This window comes from Thamnophis elegans, chromosome 13, assembly GCF_009769535.1.
Source record: "Thamnophis elegans isolate rThaEle1 chromosome 13, rThaEle1.pri, whole genome shotgun sequence".
NCBI classification, from domain to species: Eukaryota; Metazoa; Chordata; class Lepidosauria; order Squamata; family Colubridae; genus Thamnophis; species Thamnophis elegans.
This window is the reverse complement of record NC_045553.1, coordinates 1561888-1575099: the sequence shown is the minus strand read 5'-3', so window position 1 is coordinate 1575099 and position 13212 is coordinate 1561888. Positions and strand designations below refer to the sequence as shown.

General features: G+C 46.1%; 1 protein-coding gene across 1 annotated transcript; it reads right to left on the bottom strand.

Annotated features, from left to right (window-relative positions):
• Positions 1-2657: 2657 nt before the first annotated feature.
• Positions 2658-9754, bottom strand: LOC116516588 (diablo homolog, mitochondrial-like). The gene is made up of 6 exons (XM_032229181.1): positions 9627-9754; positions 6924-7044; positions 5798-5929; positions 4699-4809; positions 4421-4517; positions 2658-3357 (listed from the first exon to the last, which is right to left on the bottom strand). The coding sequence occupies exons 1-6, from the start codon at positions 9677-9679 to the stop codon at positions 3143-3145; spliced, it is 729 nt and encodes a 242-aa protein (XP_032085072.1). The 5' UTR covers positions 9680-9754; the 3' UTR covers positions 2658-3142.
• Positions 9755-13212: the final 3458 nt, after the last annotated feature.

Below are 13212 nucleotides of genomic sequence, written 5' to 3'. Positions count from 1 at the left end.
TCTATTATTCTATTCCTGTTCTTATTCTATTCCATTCTTGTTCTAATTCCATTCTATTTCCATTCCATTCTAAAAATAACATAAAAACAAGGAATGTTTGTGCCATTCGGTGAAATGCAGCAATCTTATCTTCTCCTTTGCAGGAGAGCAAGAAGGGTGGAAAAAAAGACCCCAAGGCCAAATCTGGGATGGAAAGCACAAGCTTCAAAAGAACCCCCCCACCCCCAACTCCATCCCCCATCAAAGGTAAGCTAGAAAGCTCAGCGTCCCGAGTAATTGCAGCTGGGAGTGTATTTTAACCGTCTGAATGACACGCGTTCTTATGGACTGCAAACGTAAGACTCTCACCCAATGCTAAAACATGAAGTGTGTGTTCAAAAGTGCTGCCCTTCCATCTTTGAGCCCACAGTGGTGTACACGTTTTTGCTGCCATTATATGGACTAGGAACTTTAAAAAAAAAAGAGGAACGATTGGCAAACCACCATGCCCTGAGCAACGTTGTCCGAGTAGCCTTTGATGGTTGCAGGAACTGGGTATGTCTAATGTTTAATGAAAAGAAGGACCAGGGGAGACAGGATAGCAGTCTTCCAATATCTCAGGGGCTGCCCCAAAGAAGAGGGAGTCAAGCTATTCTCCAAAGCACCTAAGGGTAGAACAAGAAACAATGGGTGGAAACTAATCAAGGAGAGAAGCAACTTAGAACTGAGGAGAAATTTCCTGACAGTTAGAGCAATTAATCAGTGAAACAGAAATTGTCTCCAGAAGTTGTGAATGCTCCAACACTGGAAGTGTTTAAGATGTTGGATAGCCATTTGTCTGAAACGGTGTAGGGTTTCCTGCCTAGGCAGGGGGTTGGACTAGAAGACCTCCAAGGTCCCTTCCAACTCTGCTATTGTATTGTGTTGTATTGATGTAGAAAAGATGTGGAGACTAGAAAGAGTGCAGAGAAGAGCAACAAAGAGGATTAGGGGACTGGAGGCTAAAACCTATGAAGAACGGTTGCAGGAACTGGGTATGTCTAATGTTTAATAAAAACAAGGACTAGGGGAGACATGATAGCAGTCTTTCAATATCTCAGGGGTTGCCCCAAAGAAGAGGGAGTCAAGCTATTCTCCAAGGCACCTGAGGGCAGGACAAGAAGCAATGGGTGGAAACTAATCAAGGAGAGAAGCAACTTAGAACTGAGGAGGAATTTCCTGACAGAATTAACCAGTGGAACAACTGGCCTCCAGAAGTTTTGAATGCCCCAACACTGGAAGCCTTTAAGATGTTGGATAAACCATTTGTCTGAAATGGTGTGGGGTTTCCTGCCTAGGCAGGGGGTTGGACTAGAAGACCTCCAAGGTCCCTTCCAACTCTCTTATTCTATTCTTATACCTACCTCTGGATCCTGCCGGCCAATATTTCCGAACCTTGGCTGCGTGAAGGTGATTGGAGGACTCCCAACTCCCAGCACGCTGGCTGAGGAATTCTGGGAGCTGAAGTCCATTCAACTTCAAACAGTGCCAAGTTGAAAAACAGGCTGTTCCTGGTCTTCTCCAAAGTGTCCTTGACTTTGGAGAGAACCTCGGGCAGCCCGAGAAAGGCGGTTGGGAGGATGCTTTGATACGGTTTCGTACACAAGAAAGTTCGCACGAGACGGCCAATCGGGTCCAGAGAGCAAGCGACGGACCTCTGCAACGGCTGATGGGAGTGATTGATTTCCGATTTTTTCTTGCAGGGAAGGGGCGGAAGAAAGATTCGCCAGAGGGACCCGATCCGCAACTCAGCCAGCCCCAGCCTTTGACTGTGGAGTTTCAAATGCAGCACATCAAGTGGGACTCGGCTTCCCCCATCGTAAAAGTCCTGGAAGCCTCGGAATAGATTTGGAAGAGAGCGAGACCACTTTCCCTTTTGAGAGACTCGTGGGACACATTTTGATGCCGATACTGCAGTGGATATAATGGAAGTCTGCATGGCCAGATTTTTCTCTGTTCTCCTTTAGACCGGTCTCTGTCGGCTGGGGAATTCTGGGAATTGAAACCCACCCAATTTTACAGCTGGGGAATACCGCGGAAGAGCGAAACTAGAAGCCTTTTTCTGTTGCTCAAATCAACACTCGAATTTTTGGGTGACCACTTAAGTTCACTGCATAAATTAAATGACAAACGTATGGAAGAGTTCAAACTACAAGCAAATGCCCCCATTTTAGCTCAACCCAAACTCAACCCGGCTAAAGTGCTTCTGAAACCTGGCCTCCTCAGAAAAAGCCAATAAAACAATTAAAGAGATGCGTCCTCTCTCCAAATGTTGTCTATTGTTGACATCCATTCCACGCAGCTCCCGGTTTGAATAGCAATAGCAATAGCAGTTAGACTTATATACCGCTTCCTAGGGCTTTCAGCCCTCTCTAAGCGGTTTACAGAGTCAGCATATCGCCCCCAACAATCCGGGTCCTCATTTTACCCACCTCGGAAGGATGGAAGGCTGAGTCAACCCTGAGCCGGTGAGATTTGAACCGCCGAACTGCAGATAACAGTCAGCTGAAATGGCTGCAGTACAGCACTCTAACCACTGCGCCACCATGTGGCTGCTTTAAGAGAGGACGTTTGTCCGAGGTGGCTCCCTTTGGCTTCCGGAGCACTTTGTGCCCTCCCGTTACCACAAAGGAGTCAAATTCTGTTCCTTGGATTTTTTTATTTTAAAAATTCGGTTCGGGGGGAGAATGATCCCGAGTACATCACTAGAAAAACAACAACAACAACACACAAAAACGACACTTCGGCTCCAAACGGTTAAAATTTCCCCCACAACTAATTTCTGAAATCTCAGGTAGAGCCTTTGTCCTTCTCAACACCAGCGCAAGGCAACACAAGACACAGCCCTTAAGTGATTACCCCGTGCGATTATCTCTATAGATTCTGGTGGGCGCATGGATCGTCTCACATTGGCCCTCAAAAGCACCAGAAAAACAAAAAATCACACCTTGGTAGATTATTTTGCGTTTGCATAGCTGTGAATTTAAACAGACAGGCAACAGAACACCCCGCAGCTCAAAGCTGAGGGTCAACCAGGCTGGGGGAGCCAGAGAGCGGCATCTAATCCCCCGTTCTCCGTGATGTTCCTTCCCGCCAAGCGGGATCGTGTCCGTGCGAGCAACCTTCAATCTTCACGGAGGTAAGCGTCCTCTGTTTCGTCGCTGACGGCCTGCCGGGAGTTGGCTAGCAAAGGTTCCTCTTCCTTCAGCTTCAGGAGCTCCTCCGTCTGAGCCTCGGCTAGCTTGGTTTCGGCCTTCTGGGAGAGGTGCCGGGCTTCCTGGACTTGGGTCTTCACTAGCTGGATGTGGTTGTGGGCCGACACGGAGGCCTGGTCAGCCCCTGAAAAGAGACGGTTGGGTTGAGTTTGTGCTCAGATTATGGTAAACTCAACCCACGTGAAAGAGGATTGGAATCCAGCTACGGTAGACTTACTAAAGCTAATGGGATTAGGATTAACCACTCCCACTGATGCAAGAGGACTCACAGCTCTACCTCTGGATTTAACCCACAATAGGTACACTTCTCTGGGTAGCAAAGCTAGACTGGGCTTGTAGCCCCTCGTTTCTCCATTAGGGGGTTTGTTGGGTGTGCATTTTAAAATGAACACACACACACAACCTTTATATCACACACGAGTTCATCCTCAAGACCACCAGGGCAATGGGGGTTCCTAATATGCTGGAGAAGACTCCTGCGAGTCCTTTGGACTGCAAGGCGATCCAACTGGTCAGTCCTAGAGGAGATCAACCCTGAATACTCTTCAGAAGGCCAGATCCTAAAGAGGAAATTCAAGTACTTTGGCCACCTAATGAGAAGGAAGGAAGCCAAAGAATGGAGGCCTTTGAGCTCTGGTGCTGGAGAAGACTCCTGCATTGAGTCCCTTGGACTGCAAGGCCATCCAACCCGTCAGTCCTAGAGATCAACCCTGGCTGCTCTTTAGAAGGCCAGATCCTGAAGAGGAAACTCAAAGACTTTGGCCACCTAAGGAGGAGGAGGAAGGACTCCCTGGAGAAGAGTCTCGTGCTGGGAACGATGGAGGGCAGAAGAAGAAGAAGGGGACGGCAGAGAAGGAGGTGGATGGATGGAGTCACTGAAGCAGTCAGCATGAGCTTAAATGGACTCCAGAGGATGGGAGAGGACAGGAAGGCCTGGAGGATCGCGATGGGTCGGACACGACTTCGCAACTAACAACAAATATGCTTTTAGGAGTTAGCGAAATGTTAAAGGTATATTCTGAATGTCTGAAGGGATTTAAATGACTTCAGTGCAGTTCCACTCTTTTGGAGACTGTTCAGTGAAATATAACATTTCTTGCTAAAACATTTTTTCAATGGGTGGAAAAATTTTTTAAAAAAGGTATTTGAAGGAGAGGGTGGGAGTAAGAGGCTTGCTCATATCTCACCTGACTGATACGCTGCTTCTGCAGCCATCTCTGATAGCCGCAGGGCGGTCATCCACCTGGATTCTAATTTGAGATATTCCTGCTGCTTCGACGTCATCTGAACAAAGCCAGGATTAAAACAATTAAATCTGGCGCACCTTCCAGATCATTCTTATCTGAGGTTCCTTAGTCATGGTCACCCACCAGATACTACCAAGGATTTGACCCTCATGGGTTCATACACAGAGCCCTCCTGAGCCCCTGAAGGACCAAAAAAAACACCAGATCAGGTTGCTTACCTCCACTCGGGCCCCGATGATCACTTGCCAAACGGCATCCTCCTCTTTGGAATTCATTTTCCCCAGGAGATGCGTGTATTTTTGGTACAGGGACACCAGTGTGTAGACTGCCTGTAAATAAGCCCAGCCTGTTAGCAATAGCAGTTAGACTTATATACCGCTTCATAGGGCTTTCAGCCCTCTCTAAGCGGTTTACAGAGTCAGCATATCGCCCCCACACAATCCGGGTCCTCATTTCACCCACCTCGGAAGGATGGAAGGCTGAGTCAACCTTGAGCCGGTGAGATTTGAACCGCCGAACTGCAGATAGCAGTCAGCTGAAGTGGCCTTCAGTACTGCACCCTAACCACTGCGCCACCTCGGCTCTTGTTGCAGTTGTGCTTGTCTAGAATTTAACATTTACTTTAGATTTGGTAATTATAGGCCACTTTTTGGAACCAACTTTCTTTCCTAGAGGGAGTTAACATACAGTCGTACTTAGTGGTGGGATTAAAAAAATGTTTACTACCGGCTCTGTGGCTGTGGCATGACTTGGGAAGGATACTGTAAAATCTTCATTCCCACCCCACTCCAGGGGAAGGTTCCTGCAAAATCCCCATTTCCACCCAATCATCTGGGACTCAGGAGGCAGAGAATAGATGGTCAGTCAGAGCGTGGCATGACAAAACTGCGCTCGACTAAAGCGCGCCCGATTAAACCGCGTCGCTGATGTCATCAACAGGGCGACAACAGCGAGCGGGGAGAAAGACGGGCGCTTTAAATAGCGCTTTGAAAGCAAGCCGATTCAAGTTAATGTAAGGGTTAGGTTTAGGGTTAGGGTTTAGGTTTAGGGGGCTTTAGGTTTAGCGTTTATAGCGTGCTTTTTTCTCCACGCTGTTGTCGCGCTGTGATGACATCAGCTACGCGGTTTCGTCGAGCGCCCTTTAGTCGAACGCGATTTTGTGGTGGAACCCAGTCAGAGGTGGTATTTACAGGTTCTCCGAACTGCTCAAAATTTCCGCTACCAGTTCTCCAGAACTGGCCAGAGCCTGCTGAATACCACCTCTGGTTGTACTGGCACCACACCGCCAGGCGGTGCATCCGGAAGGCAGTGTCTCACCGTTGTATATTCTGTTAGAGCATCAATTAATGCGTAAGTGGTTTGATTAAGGAGTGTCCCGGTGCTGTCGGTTACTAGAGAGATAGCTCTTCGGATCAAGGCTTCATTGCTTAGAGATCCCGGATCGTGTTTCTGAAAGACAAACGTTATATGCTGTTTTTCAAAAGCAGAATGACTTTTCAAAACTGGCAGGAAAGGAAATAATGTGTGTTGTCATTGAAAAGGGAAAAAAACCAACAACCTAGGAACTGTTATATAACTGGAAACTTGTGTCCCTACAAGGTCAACTGGAGACATAAGAACACAAGAAATAGAAAGGTTTTGCTGGAAAAATATAGAGAGCAACTTTAGTAAAATAAATCGCAATAAATTTGGGGGTCCTTATTGCTTTTTAACTGCTTGGCGCGAGCGATTGTGGGTGCACCTCGCTTCACCCACGTAACACCTATCCCCGCGAGCTGCACTGGCTACCTGTTGATCTCCGGGTGCGCTTCAAGGTGCTACTTATCACCTACAAAGCCCTTCATGGTAGTGGGCCTGGGTACTTGAGAGACCGCCTACTGCCAATTACCTCCACTAGACCGATCCGATCGCATCGATTAGGCCTCCTCCGAATTCCATCTTCCAGCCAGTGCAGACTGGCAACTACCTGGAGGAGAGCCTTCTCGGTGGCTGCTCCGACCCTCTGGAACAAACTCCCCGTGGAGATTCGGACCCTCACCACCCTTCAGTCCTTCCGCGCCGCTTTAAAGACCTGGCTGTCCCGGCTGGCCTGGGGTTAAGATTCTAACCCCACCCGAATTGTGTGACTGTATGACTGTTGTGCTCTCTTTTTAATATGTTGTATTGTCTTCATGTGGAATACTGTTTGTCTCCCCCCCCCCTTTTGAATTGTGAGCCGCCCTGAGTCCCCCCAGGGAAAAGGGCGGCATATAAATAAAGGAAACTAACTAACTAACTAAACTTGGCTAAGATTAAGTGACAGATTAATATACATTTTAACTGCATAATTTCAGGTAAACTATTGCAAACAACTTGGCTGTTGAATATAACGAATATAGTGGCAGATTTACCTAAACCTAAGGAGAAGCTCATATTCTGGCATTAGAATAAAACGGGGGGCTACCTGTGTAATCGGAATAGCGGCCAAGGTCATTCCAAAGCCCAGAGTGGCCATTTTCTTCCACGGCGCCCTCAATCCAGGCACGAATTGCGGCCTCACACTGGAGAAGAGTGGAAAGCTGTGTCTAGAGAAAAAGACATGCGTCAAAAGAGTAAAACAACAGTGAGCAAAAAAAAAAAAAAAGAGAGAGAGAGAGAACAAGCCAACAGCCCAAATACGCCTCCTTGCAGTAACGTGTAAGAAAACTGGACCTTACTGCATTTTTCGGAGAATAAGACGCACCCTTTCCCCTCAAAAAAGAGACTGAAAATCTGGGTGTGTCTTATACATGGAACACAGCATTTTTTTGCCTCCCAAAACCCTGCCCTCTTCACCAAAATGGCCATGCATAGCCTTTAGGAGGCTTGCAGAGTGCTCCCGGGGGCTGGGGAGGGCAGAAATGAGGGGAAAACGGGCCATTTTTTGCTTAATTTGCCCCCCCCCTCCAGGAGCACTCTACAAGCCTCATAAAGGCTATCCATGCTCTTTTTTGATAAAAAAACAGGACTTTTTTGCTCGCTTTGGGGGACCCCCCCCCCCACTTCCCAGGAGCATGCTACAAGACTCCTAAAGGCTATTCATGCCCTTTAAAAAAAAAAAAACCCAAAACAGGCCCGTTTTTGTGAAAAATGGGCAGTTTTGGGGAGGTCTGCAGAGTGCAAAAACGTTTTTTTTATTTGCCTCTTCAAAATCTTGGTGAATCTTATACTCTGAAAAATATGGTATAAGCTCATTTCAAGTGGCACCCTTGGGAAAGTGGGGCACCTCTCTTCTGTTGAACTCACAAGTTTAAAAGCACAGTTTTAAAAAGCAAAATTTAAAAAAGAGGAAATCTGCCTGTCTCAACAGGTCCAGGCCTTTCTCCTTACCATGAACTTTTACCCATGATGATGCCTCTGGTTTCTTCCTCCAGCCCCATAGGGTGGGTAACCAGGGGGGTGGGGGGTAGAGGAGTTTTTTACCCTAACACCCCCCCCCCGCGATCCACATCAAACCCCCTTTTCAGGCAGGAAGAGACAAGATAGAATAGAATAACAGAGTTGGAAGGGGAGGTCTTCTAGTCCAACCCCCTGTCTAGGCAGGAAACCCTACACCATTCTGGACAAATGGTGATTCAATCTCTTCTTAAAGACTTCCAGGGTTGGAGCATTCACAACTTCTGGAAGCAAGTTGTTCCACTGGTTAATTGTTCTCACTGTCAGGAAATTTCTCCTTAGTTCTAAGTTGCTTCTCTCCTTGATTAGTTTCCACCCATTGCTTCTTGTCCTGTCCTCAGGTGCCTTGGAGAAGAGTTTGACTCCCTCTTCCTTGTGGCAACCCGGAGATATTGGAAGACTGCTATCATGTCTCCCCTGGTCCTTCTTTTCATCAGACTAGACATACCCATACTCCTCCTCCTCCTCTTCACTCCCTCCCCACTCCTTTCTAGCACTGATGATGTTACCTAGTTGGGTAATGAAACTTCTGCAAAAAAACCCACCAAGCTTAGAGAGCACCAAGGACCCCACAATCCTTCCTCTTCCTCCTTTTTTTCTACAAACCTCACTCCCTTCTAGCACTGATGATGTTACCTAGTTGGGTAATGAAACTTCTGCAAAAAAACCCACCAAGCTTAGAGAGCACCAAGGACCCCACAATCCTTCCTCTTCCTCCTTTTTTCTACAAACCTCACTCCCTTCTAGCACTGATGATGTTACCTAGTTGGGTAATGAAACTTCTGCAAAGAAACCCACCAAGCTTAGAGAGCACCAAGGACCCCACAATCCTTCCTCTTCCTCCTTTTTTTCTACAAACCTCACTCCCTTCTAGCACTGAGGATGTTACTTAGCTGGGTAATGAAACGTCTGCAAAAAAACCCACCAAGCTTAGAGAGCACCAAGGACCCCACAATCCTTCCTCCTCCTCCTTTTTTCTACAAACCTCACTCCCTTCTAGCACTGATGATGTTACCTAGTTGGGTACTTTGTGGCAACCCCTGAGATATTGGAAGGCTGCTATCATGTCTCCCCTAGTCCTTCTTTTCATCTAACTAGACATCCCCAGTTCCTGCAACCGTTCTTCATATGTTTTGGCCTCCAGTCCCCTCATCATCTAATCACCTAATCAAACTTCGAAATGGACATTCAGCAATCAATCTGCACCCACCTTTTCCCCCTTTGACTCTGGGACAACATAAACACCCCAATAAAAGAAGAGAGGAGCAAATCAAGCAGGAGGCCCTCTACCTGCTTCTACCTAGGATCGAACTCACAGCCTGCTGATTGTGAGGCGAGAGCTCCACGGCGGCAGCAGCCCCTCCTGAGGTATTGGCGTGGCTGCTGTGGCGTCTCTTCATCAGGCTGGACGTGCCCAATTCTCCCGCAAGCGACTTTTGCACCCAGAGCCAACCGCCCCCCCCCCCCCGCTGGGAGGACGCCAAGCAAGGAGGCCCCGCACAGCCACCCTAATAGGAAACCCACGCGAGATTCGGCTGCGGATGATGGGAACGGAGGTCCAAGGTGCCTCGGGACCCCTCCCAACCCGGAGAGGCCCGAGTTAAGCAGCGCCCAAGGGAGGCTGAAAAGGACCCGGAGCTCCCAGGGAAGAAGATCCTCGGCCTCCCGGGAGACCCCCTCGGCCTCGGAGCTCGGGGAAGCGGAGGGAAGAAACGGAAGCCGCGAGAAGTACCCGAAAAAGGCGCGGCAGCAGCGCCACAGCCAACGGCTCCTCGCCGACGCCATCTTCGCCCTCTTTCTCTCTCAATGGCAACAAAGCGCGCAGGAAATGACGTCTTCTTCCGACGCCCAGATTGTCGGAGAGACAGTTTGGCCCTCCTGCTCTACGTGCCTACCATTACGTCATTCCGAGTTTTCCTTCCCGGGCTCCTCCTCTTTCTGACCGCGCCCGCTTTATTTATGGTGACGTCACCGTTTCATTTCTTTTCCGCTCTAGGACGGAACGACTTTCCTTCAACTGCCAATAATGGAAAGCAAAGGGCTTGCATCAGTCAGCGAGATCCAGAGCGTCAGATTCGCGCACGCGCCCTGAGGTCGTGTGGTTTATTGGAGAGCGCATGCGCCCCTCCACCAGTGACTTGATAAGTTTAATGCAATAGTTTTAATGTTACTAATTTGCTCCCCTTAACCCCAAAATAAAAATGTCCAACTTTTCAAAGGAGTTAAGCAGTGAACATCATAAAAAAAAGCGAATTGTCAAGAATGTTTTAAAATTACTTTTAATAATTATTTTTTATTTCTATAATTGATTTCTATAATTATATTTACTGTTTGTACATTCCAATATAAGGGCATTTCGCTAGTTACATTTTTGATTGGCTTGCAAGATCTAATTAGTGTATATCTTTGCAGCTGATAAAACTAGCTTTAAATCATTAACTTGATACGGAGGTCAGAATTAAAACTCTTCTGAATCCTAAGATGTTACACATACATTCACACATTTCAAACAGGCATTTTGACACAAACCAAAACCAGCATTGATGTTCATCAAGCCAGCAAGTAGAGTGGGAATCTCTGCTAAACCTTTCAGTCTTGAGCCAGAAACCCTCCCATAACTCAATTATTTGGCAGTTAATTTCCCTTGGAGAGAGGCTGAAGCATTCAGGCTCAGCTCAGCTTCAGACAAAATATCCGTATTTGTAAAGCATACTTTTGTCTTACATAAAGGATTGGAGTTAAATCGTATGTTAAATTTGGAGGAAGCGTATGTTAAATTTGGAGAAATTATGTCTTACATAAAGGATTGGAGTTAAAGCGTATGTTAAATTTTAATAATAAGAAACGTAAAACAATTAAAAAGCAGCTTTGTTGCTTAACTTTTAGCAACTAAACATTTATCGATCACTCAGAATATGTAGGACTGTGTATATGTTCAAATCTCCTATTTCCCCATTTTTTCAAGACATTGCAAGGTGTAGCAAATGTGTTAACTTTTTAAGCATTTAACATAAGACAACCGTGGACCTGCAAATAATTTTATTGAGCTATTTTTTTTTTTGGAAGAGGAAGCTGTCTGACATCGGAAATATATAAAAACCTCATGTAAAAAATAATTCAAAAGTGAAGATCGGGAGTTAATTACAGACCAAACGAAGCGAGGGAAAAAAGTCGGCATCGAAGCGTTTAAACAATATCAGGAAATAAACGGCATGTTGCAACTTGCCAGCTTTTAATACGGATATTCCCACGAGATTATAAAAAAGAAAAAAATTGGACTGGAGAGAGGAAGCGGTTTCGTAACTCCCCAAGATTCTGATACTAGAGAAATAAGATTTTAAAAATGAAACCTTAAGGCCGAAACCAAGTGGTTCCTTTAAAAAGCACCAAGATGGCCAGGAAACGAAATTAAAAGTCTGGCAAAATACTGCAAGAGGAAAGGGCTAATTTGTTCAGCCGAGGTCTCCAGAGCTCCAGACAGAACACGGTGTCACTTTAGCACGAGGAAATAAGTCGTCCAGCCAGCCAGCAACAGCGCTCCGAACAGGACGGTGTAACTGAACAGCACGAAAGCCAGGAGTTCCTTCAGCACCTTCAGGAAATGGAGAGTGAAGGATTCCTGCCCCATCCTGGATTTCAAAGGTGGTGGGGAAAACGGCATGAGAACAGCTTGGATCTGGGAGAGGGAAGGAAGGAAGGAAGGAGGGGAAGAAGAGAAGGACAGAATGAAAGAGGCCACCCGAATGGAAGCTGCTTCGTGATCTACAACAGGGATTTAAAGCAGAGGATCGTAGGCAGAACTATACGGCTTAGTTCTGTCTTGGATCCTCGATGTAAGGCCACAACGGAGCCCAGCATTTCTGTCGTTAAGTGAGACGTTCGCCAAGTGAGCTTTGCCCCATGTTACGACCTTCCTTGCCACATTTATAGCAGTTAGCAATAGCAATAGCAGTTAGACTTATATACCGCTTCATAGGGCTTTCAGCCCTAAGCGGTTTACAGATTTGTAGCAAATTGAGTCAGCAAATTGCCCCCACAGTCTGGGTCCTCATTTTACCAGCCTGATAGGATTCCAGGTCAGTGCAGCTCCAGAGCCTCAAGATATATAGCTAAAATATCCATTATTCCCAACCAACCCAGTCATCAAAGCAGTCAATTCTTCCAGAGGGAGCCTACTTTAATATTTAATGTTATAATTGCATCTAATGGATGGGCTGCCCGGAAAATAATGTTTCTGGTTTAGCGATTATTCTACAAATAGTTCGCCATCTTTCCGTACCCCCCCCCCAAAAAAAGGGGAGGGAGCAGCTTTAAAATCAATCTGCCCCTCAAAATGGCTGCAACCTCTCTGTAATAATTCGATAGTGCCTAAACTTTATAAAAAGTCCGTTTTTAATCCCCCCATTTTTAGAAATAGGCAGCCAGGGATCTAACAAAAGATAATGCTGTTATCTTTACGCAGATTTGAAATATTTTGCTCTGAGCATGTTAATTATACTGATTTTTTTTCCCTTTTACAAGGGAAAAAAAAAACCCTGAAAGGACAGCTAGTAATTAATCTCACTTTAGTCCCAAAGGTGGGTGGGTGGGTGGGTGGGAAATGAAGCCCCTGCTAATTGAGATTATTATTTTTCTCTTCCCAACAAGGTACACATTAGAAAGCCAGCAAACCAAGGATCTACAATGTATTTCCTTTTTAAAAAGTACTTTCAGAGAATTTCCTTAAAATCCCCCAAATGTCTGCTTTTTCAGTCACAGTGCATGTTCGGATCGGTGAACGTTATCTTGCGTAAGATTAGCTTTTTAATCGTTAAAATGCCGTAACCTCTTCTATAAAATTATTTTTTTAAAAAATCAAAGCAAATTATATTTCAATGCAGATAAATTGCTCACCGTTTTTTTGGAGGGTGAAGGATCCTTCTCGTGGGCGCTTCTGGGGTTTTTTCTTCAGCGTGCGGCTTCTGGAAGTGGCTGGACTTCATCTGAAGAGGCAGCAGAAGGATGCTCCCTATATATAACACGCCAGACGAGCGGAGAACTAACAAGAGGTGTGGTCAGAGAGAAATTCTGCAACGGGATACACAGACTTTCTTTGTTCTTCACTGCACGGGGGAAAAAAAATATCCCGAGGCTTTTTAGAAATGAAAATAGAATGGAAATAATGAGGAAAGGGGTGTTTTTTTTAAAAAGGATACTTCCAGTACTTCCCCTGACGAAATACACTTGAGTGCAAAAACACACAGTGTCGTAAGTTTATCATCCTTTAAGATACTACTGGATTTTTCTCCTTTTCCAAACTAGTACAGGGTAGGTTTTTT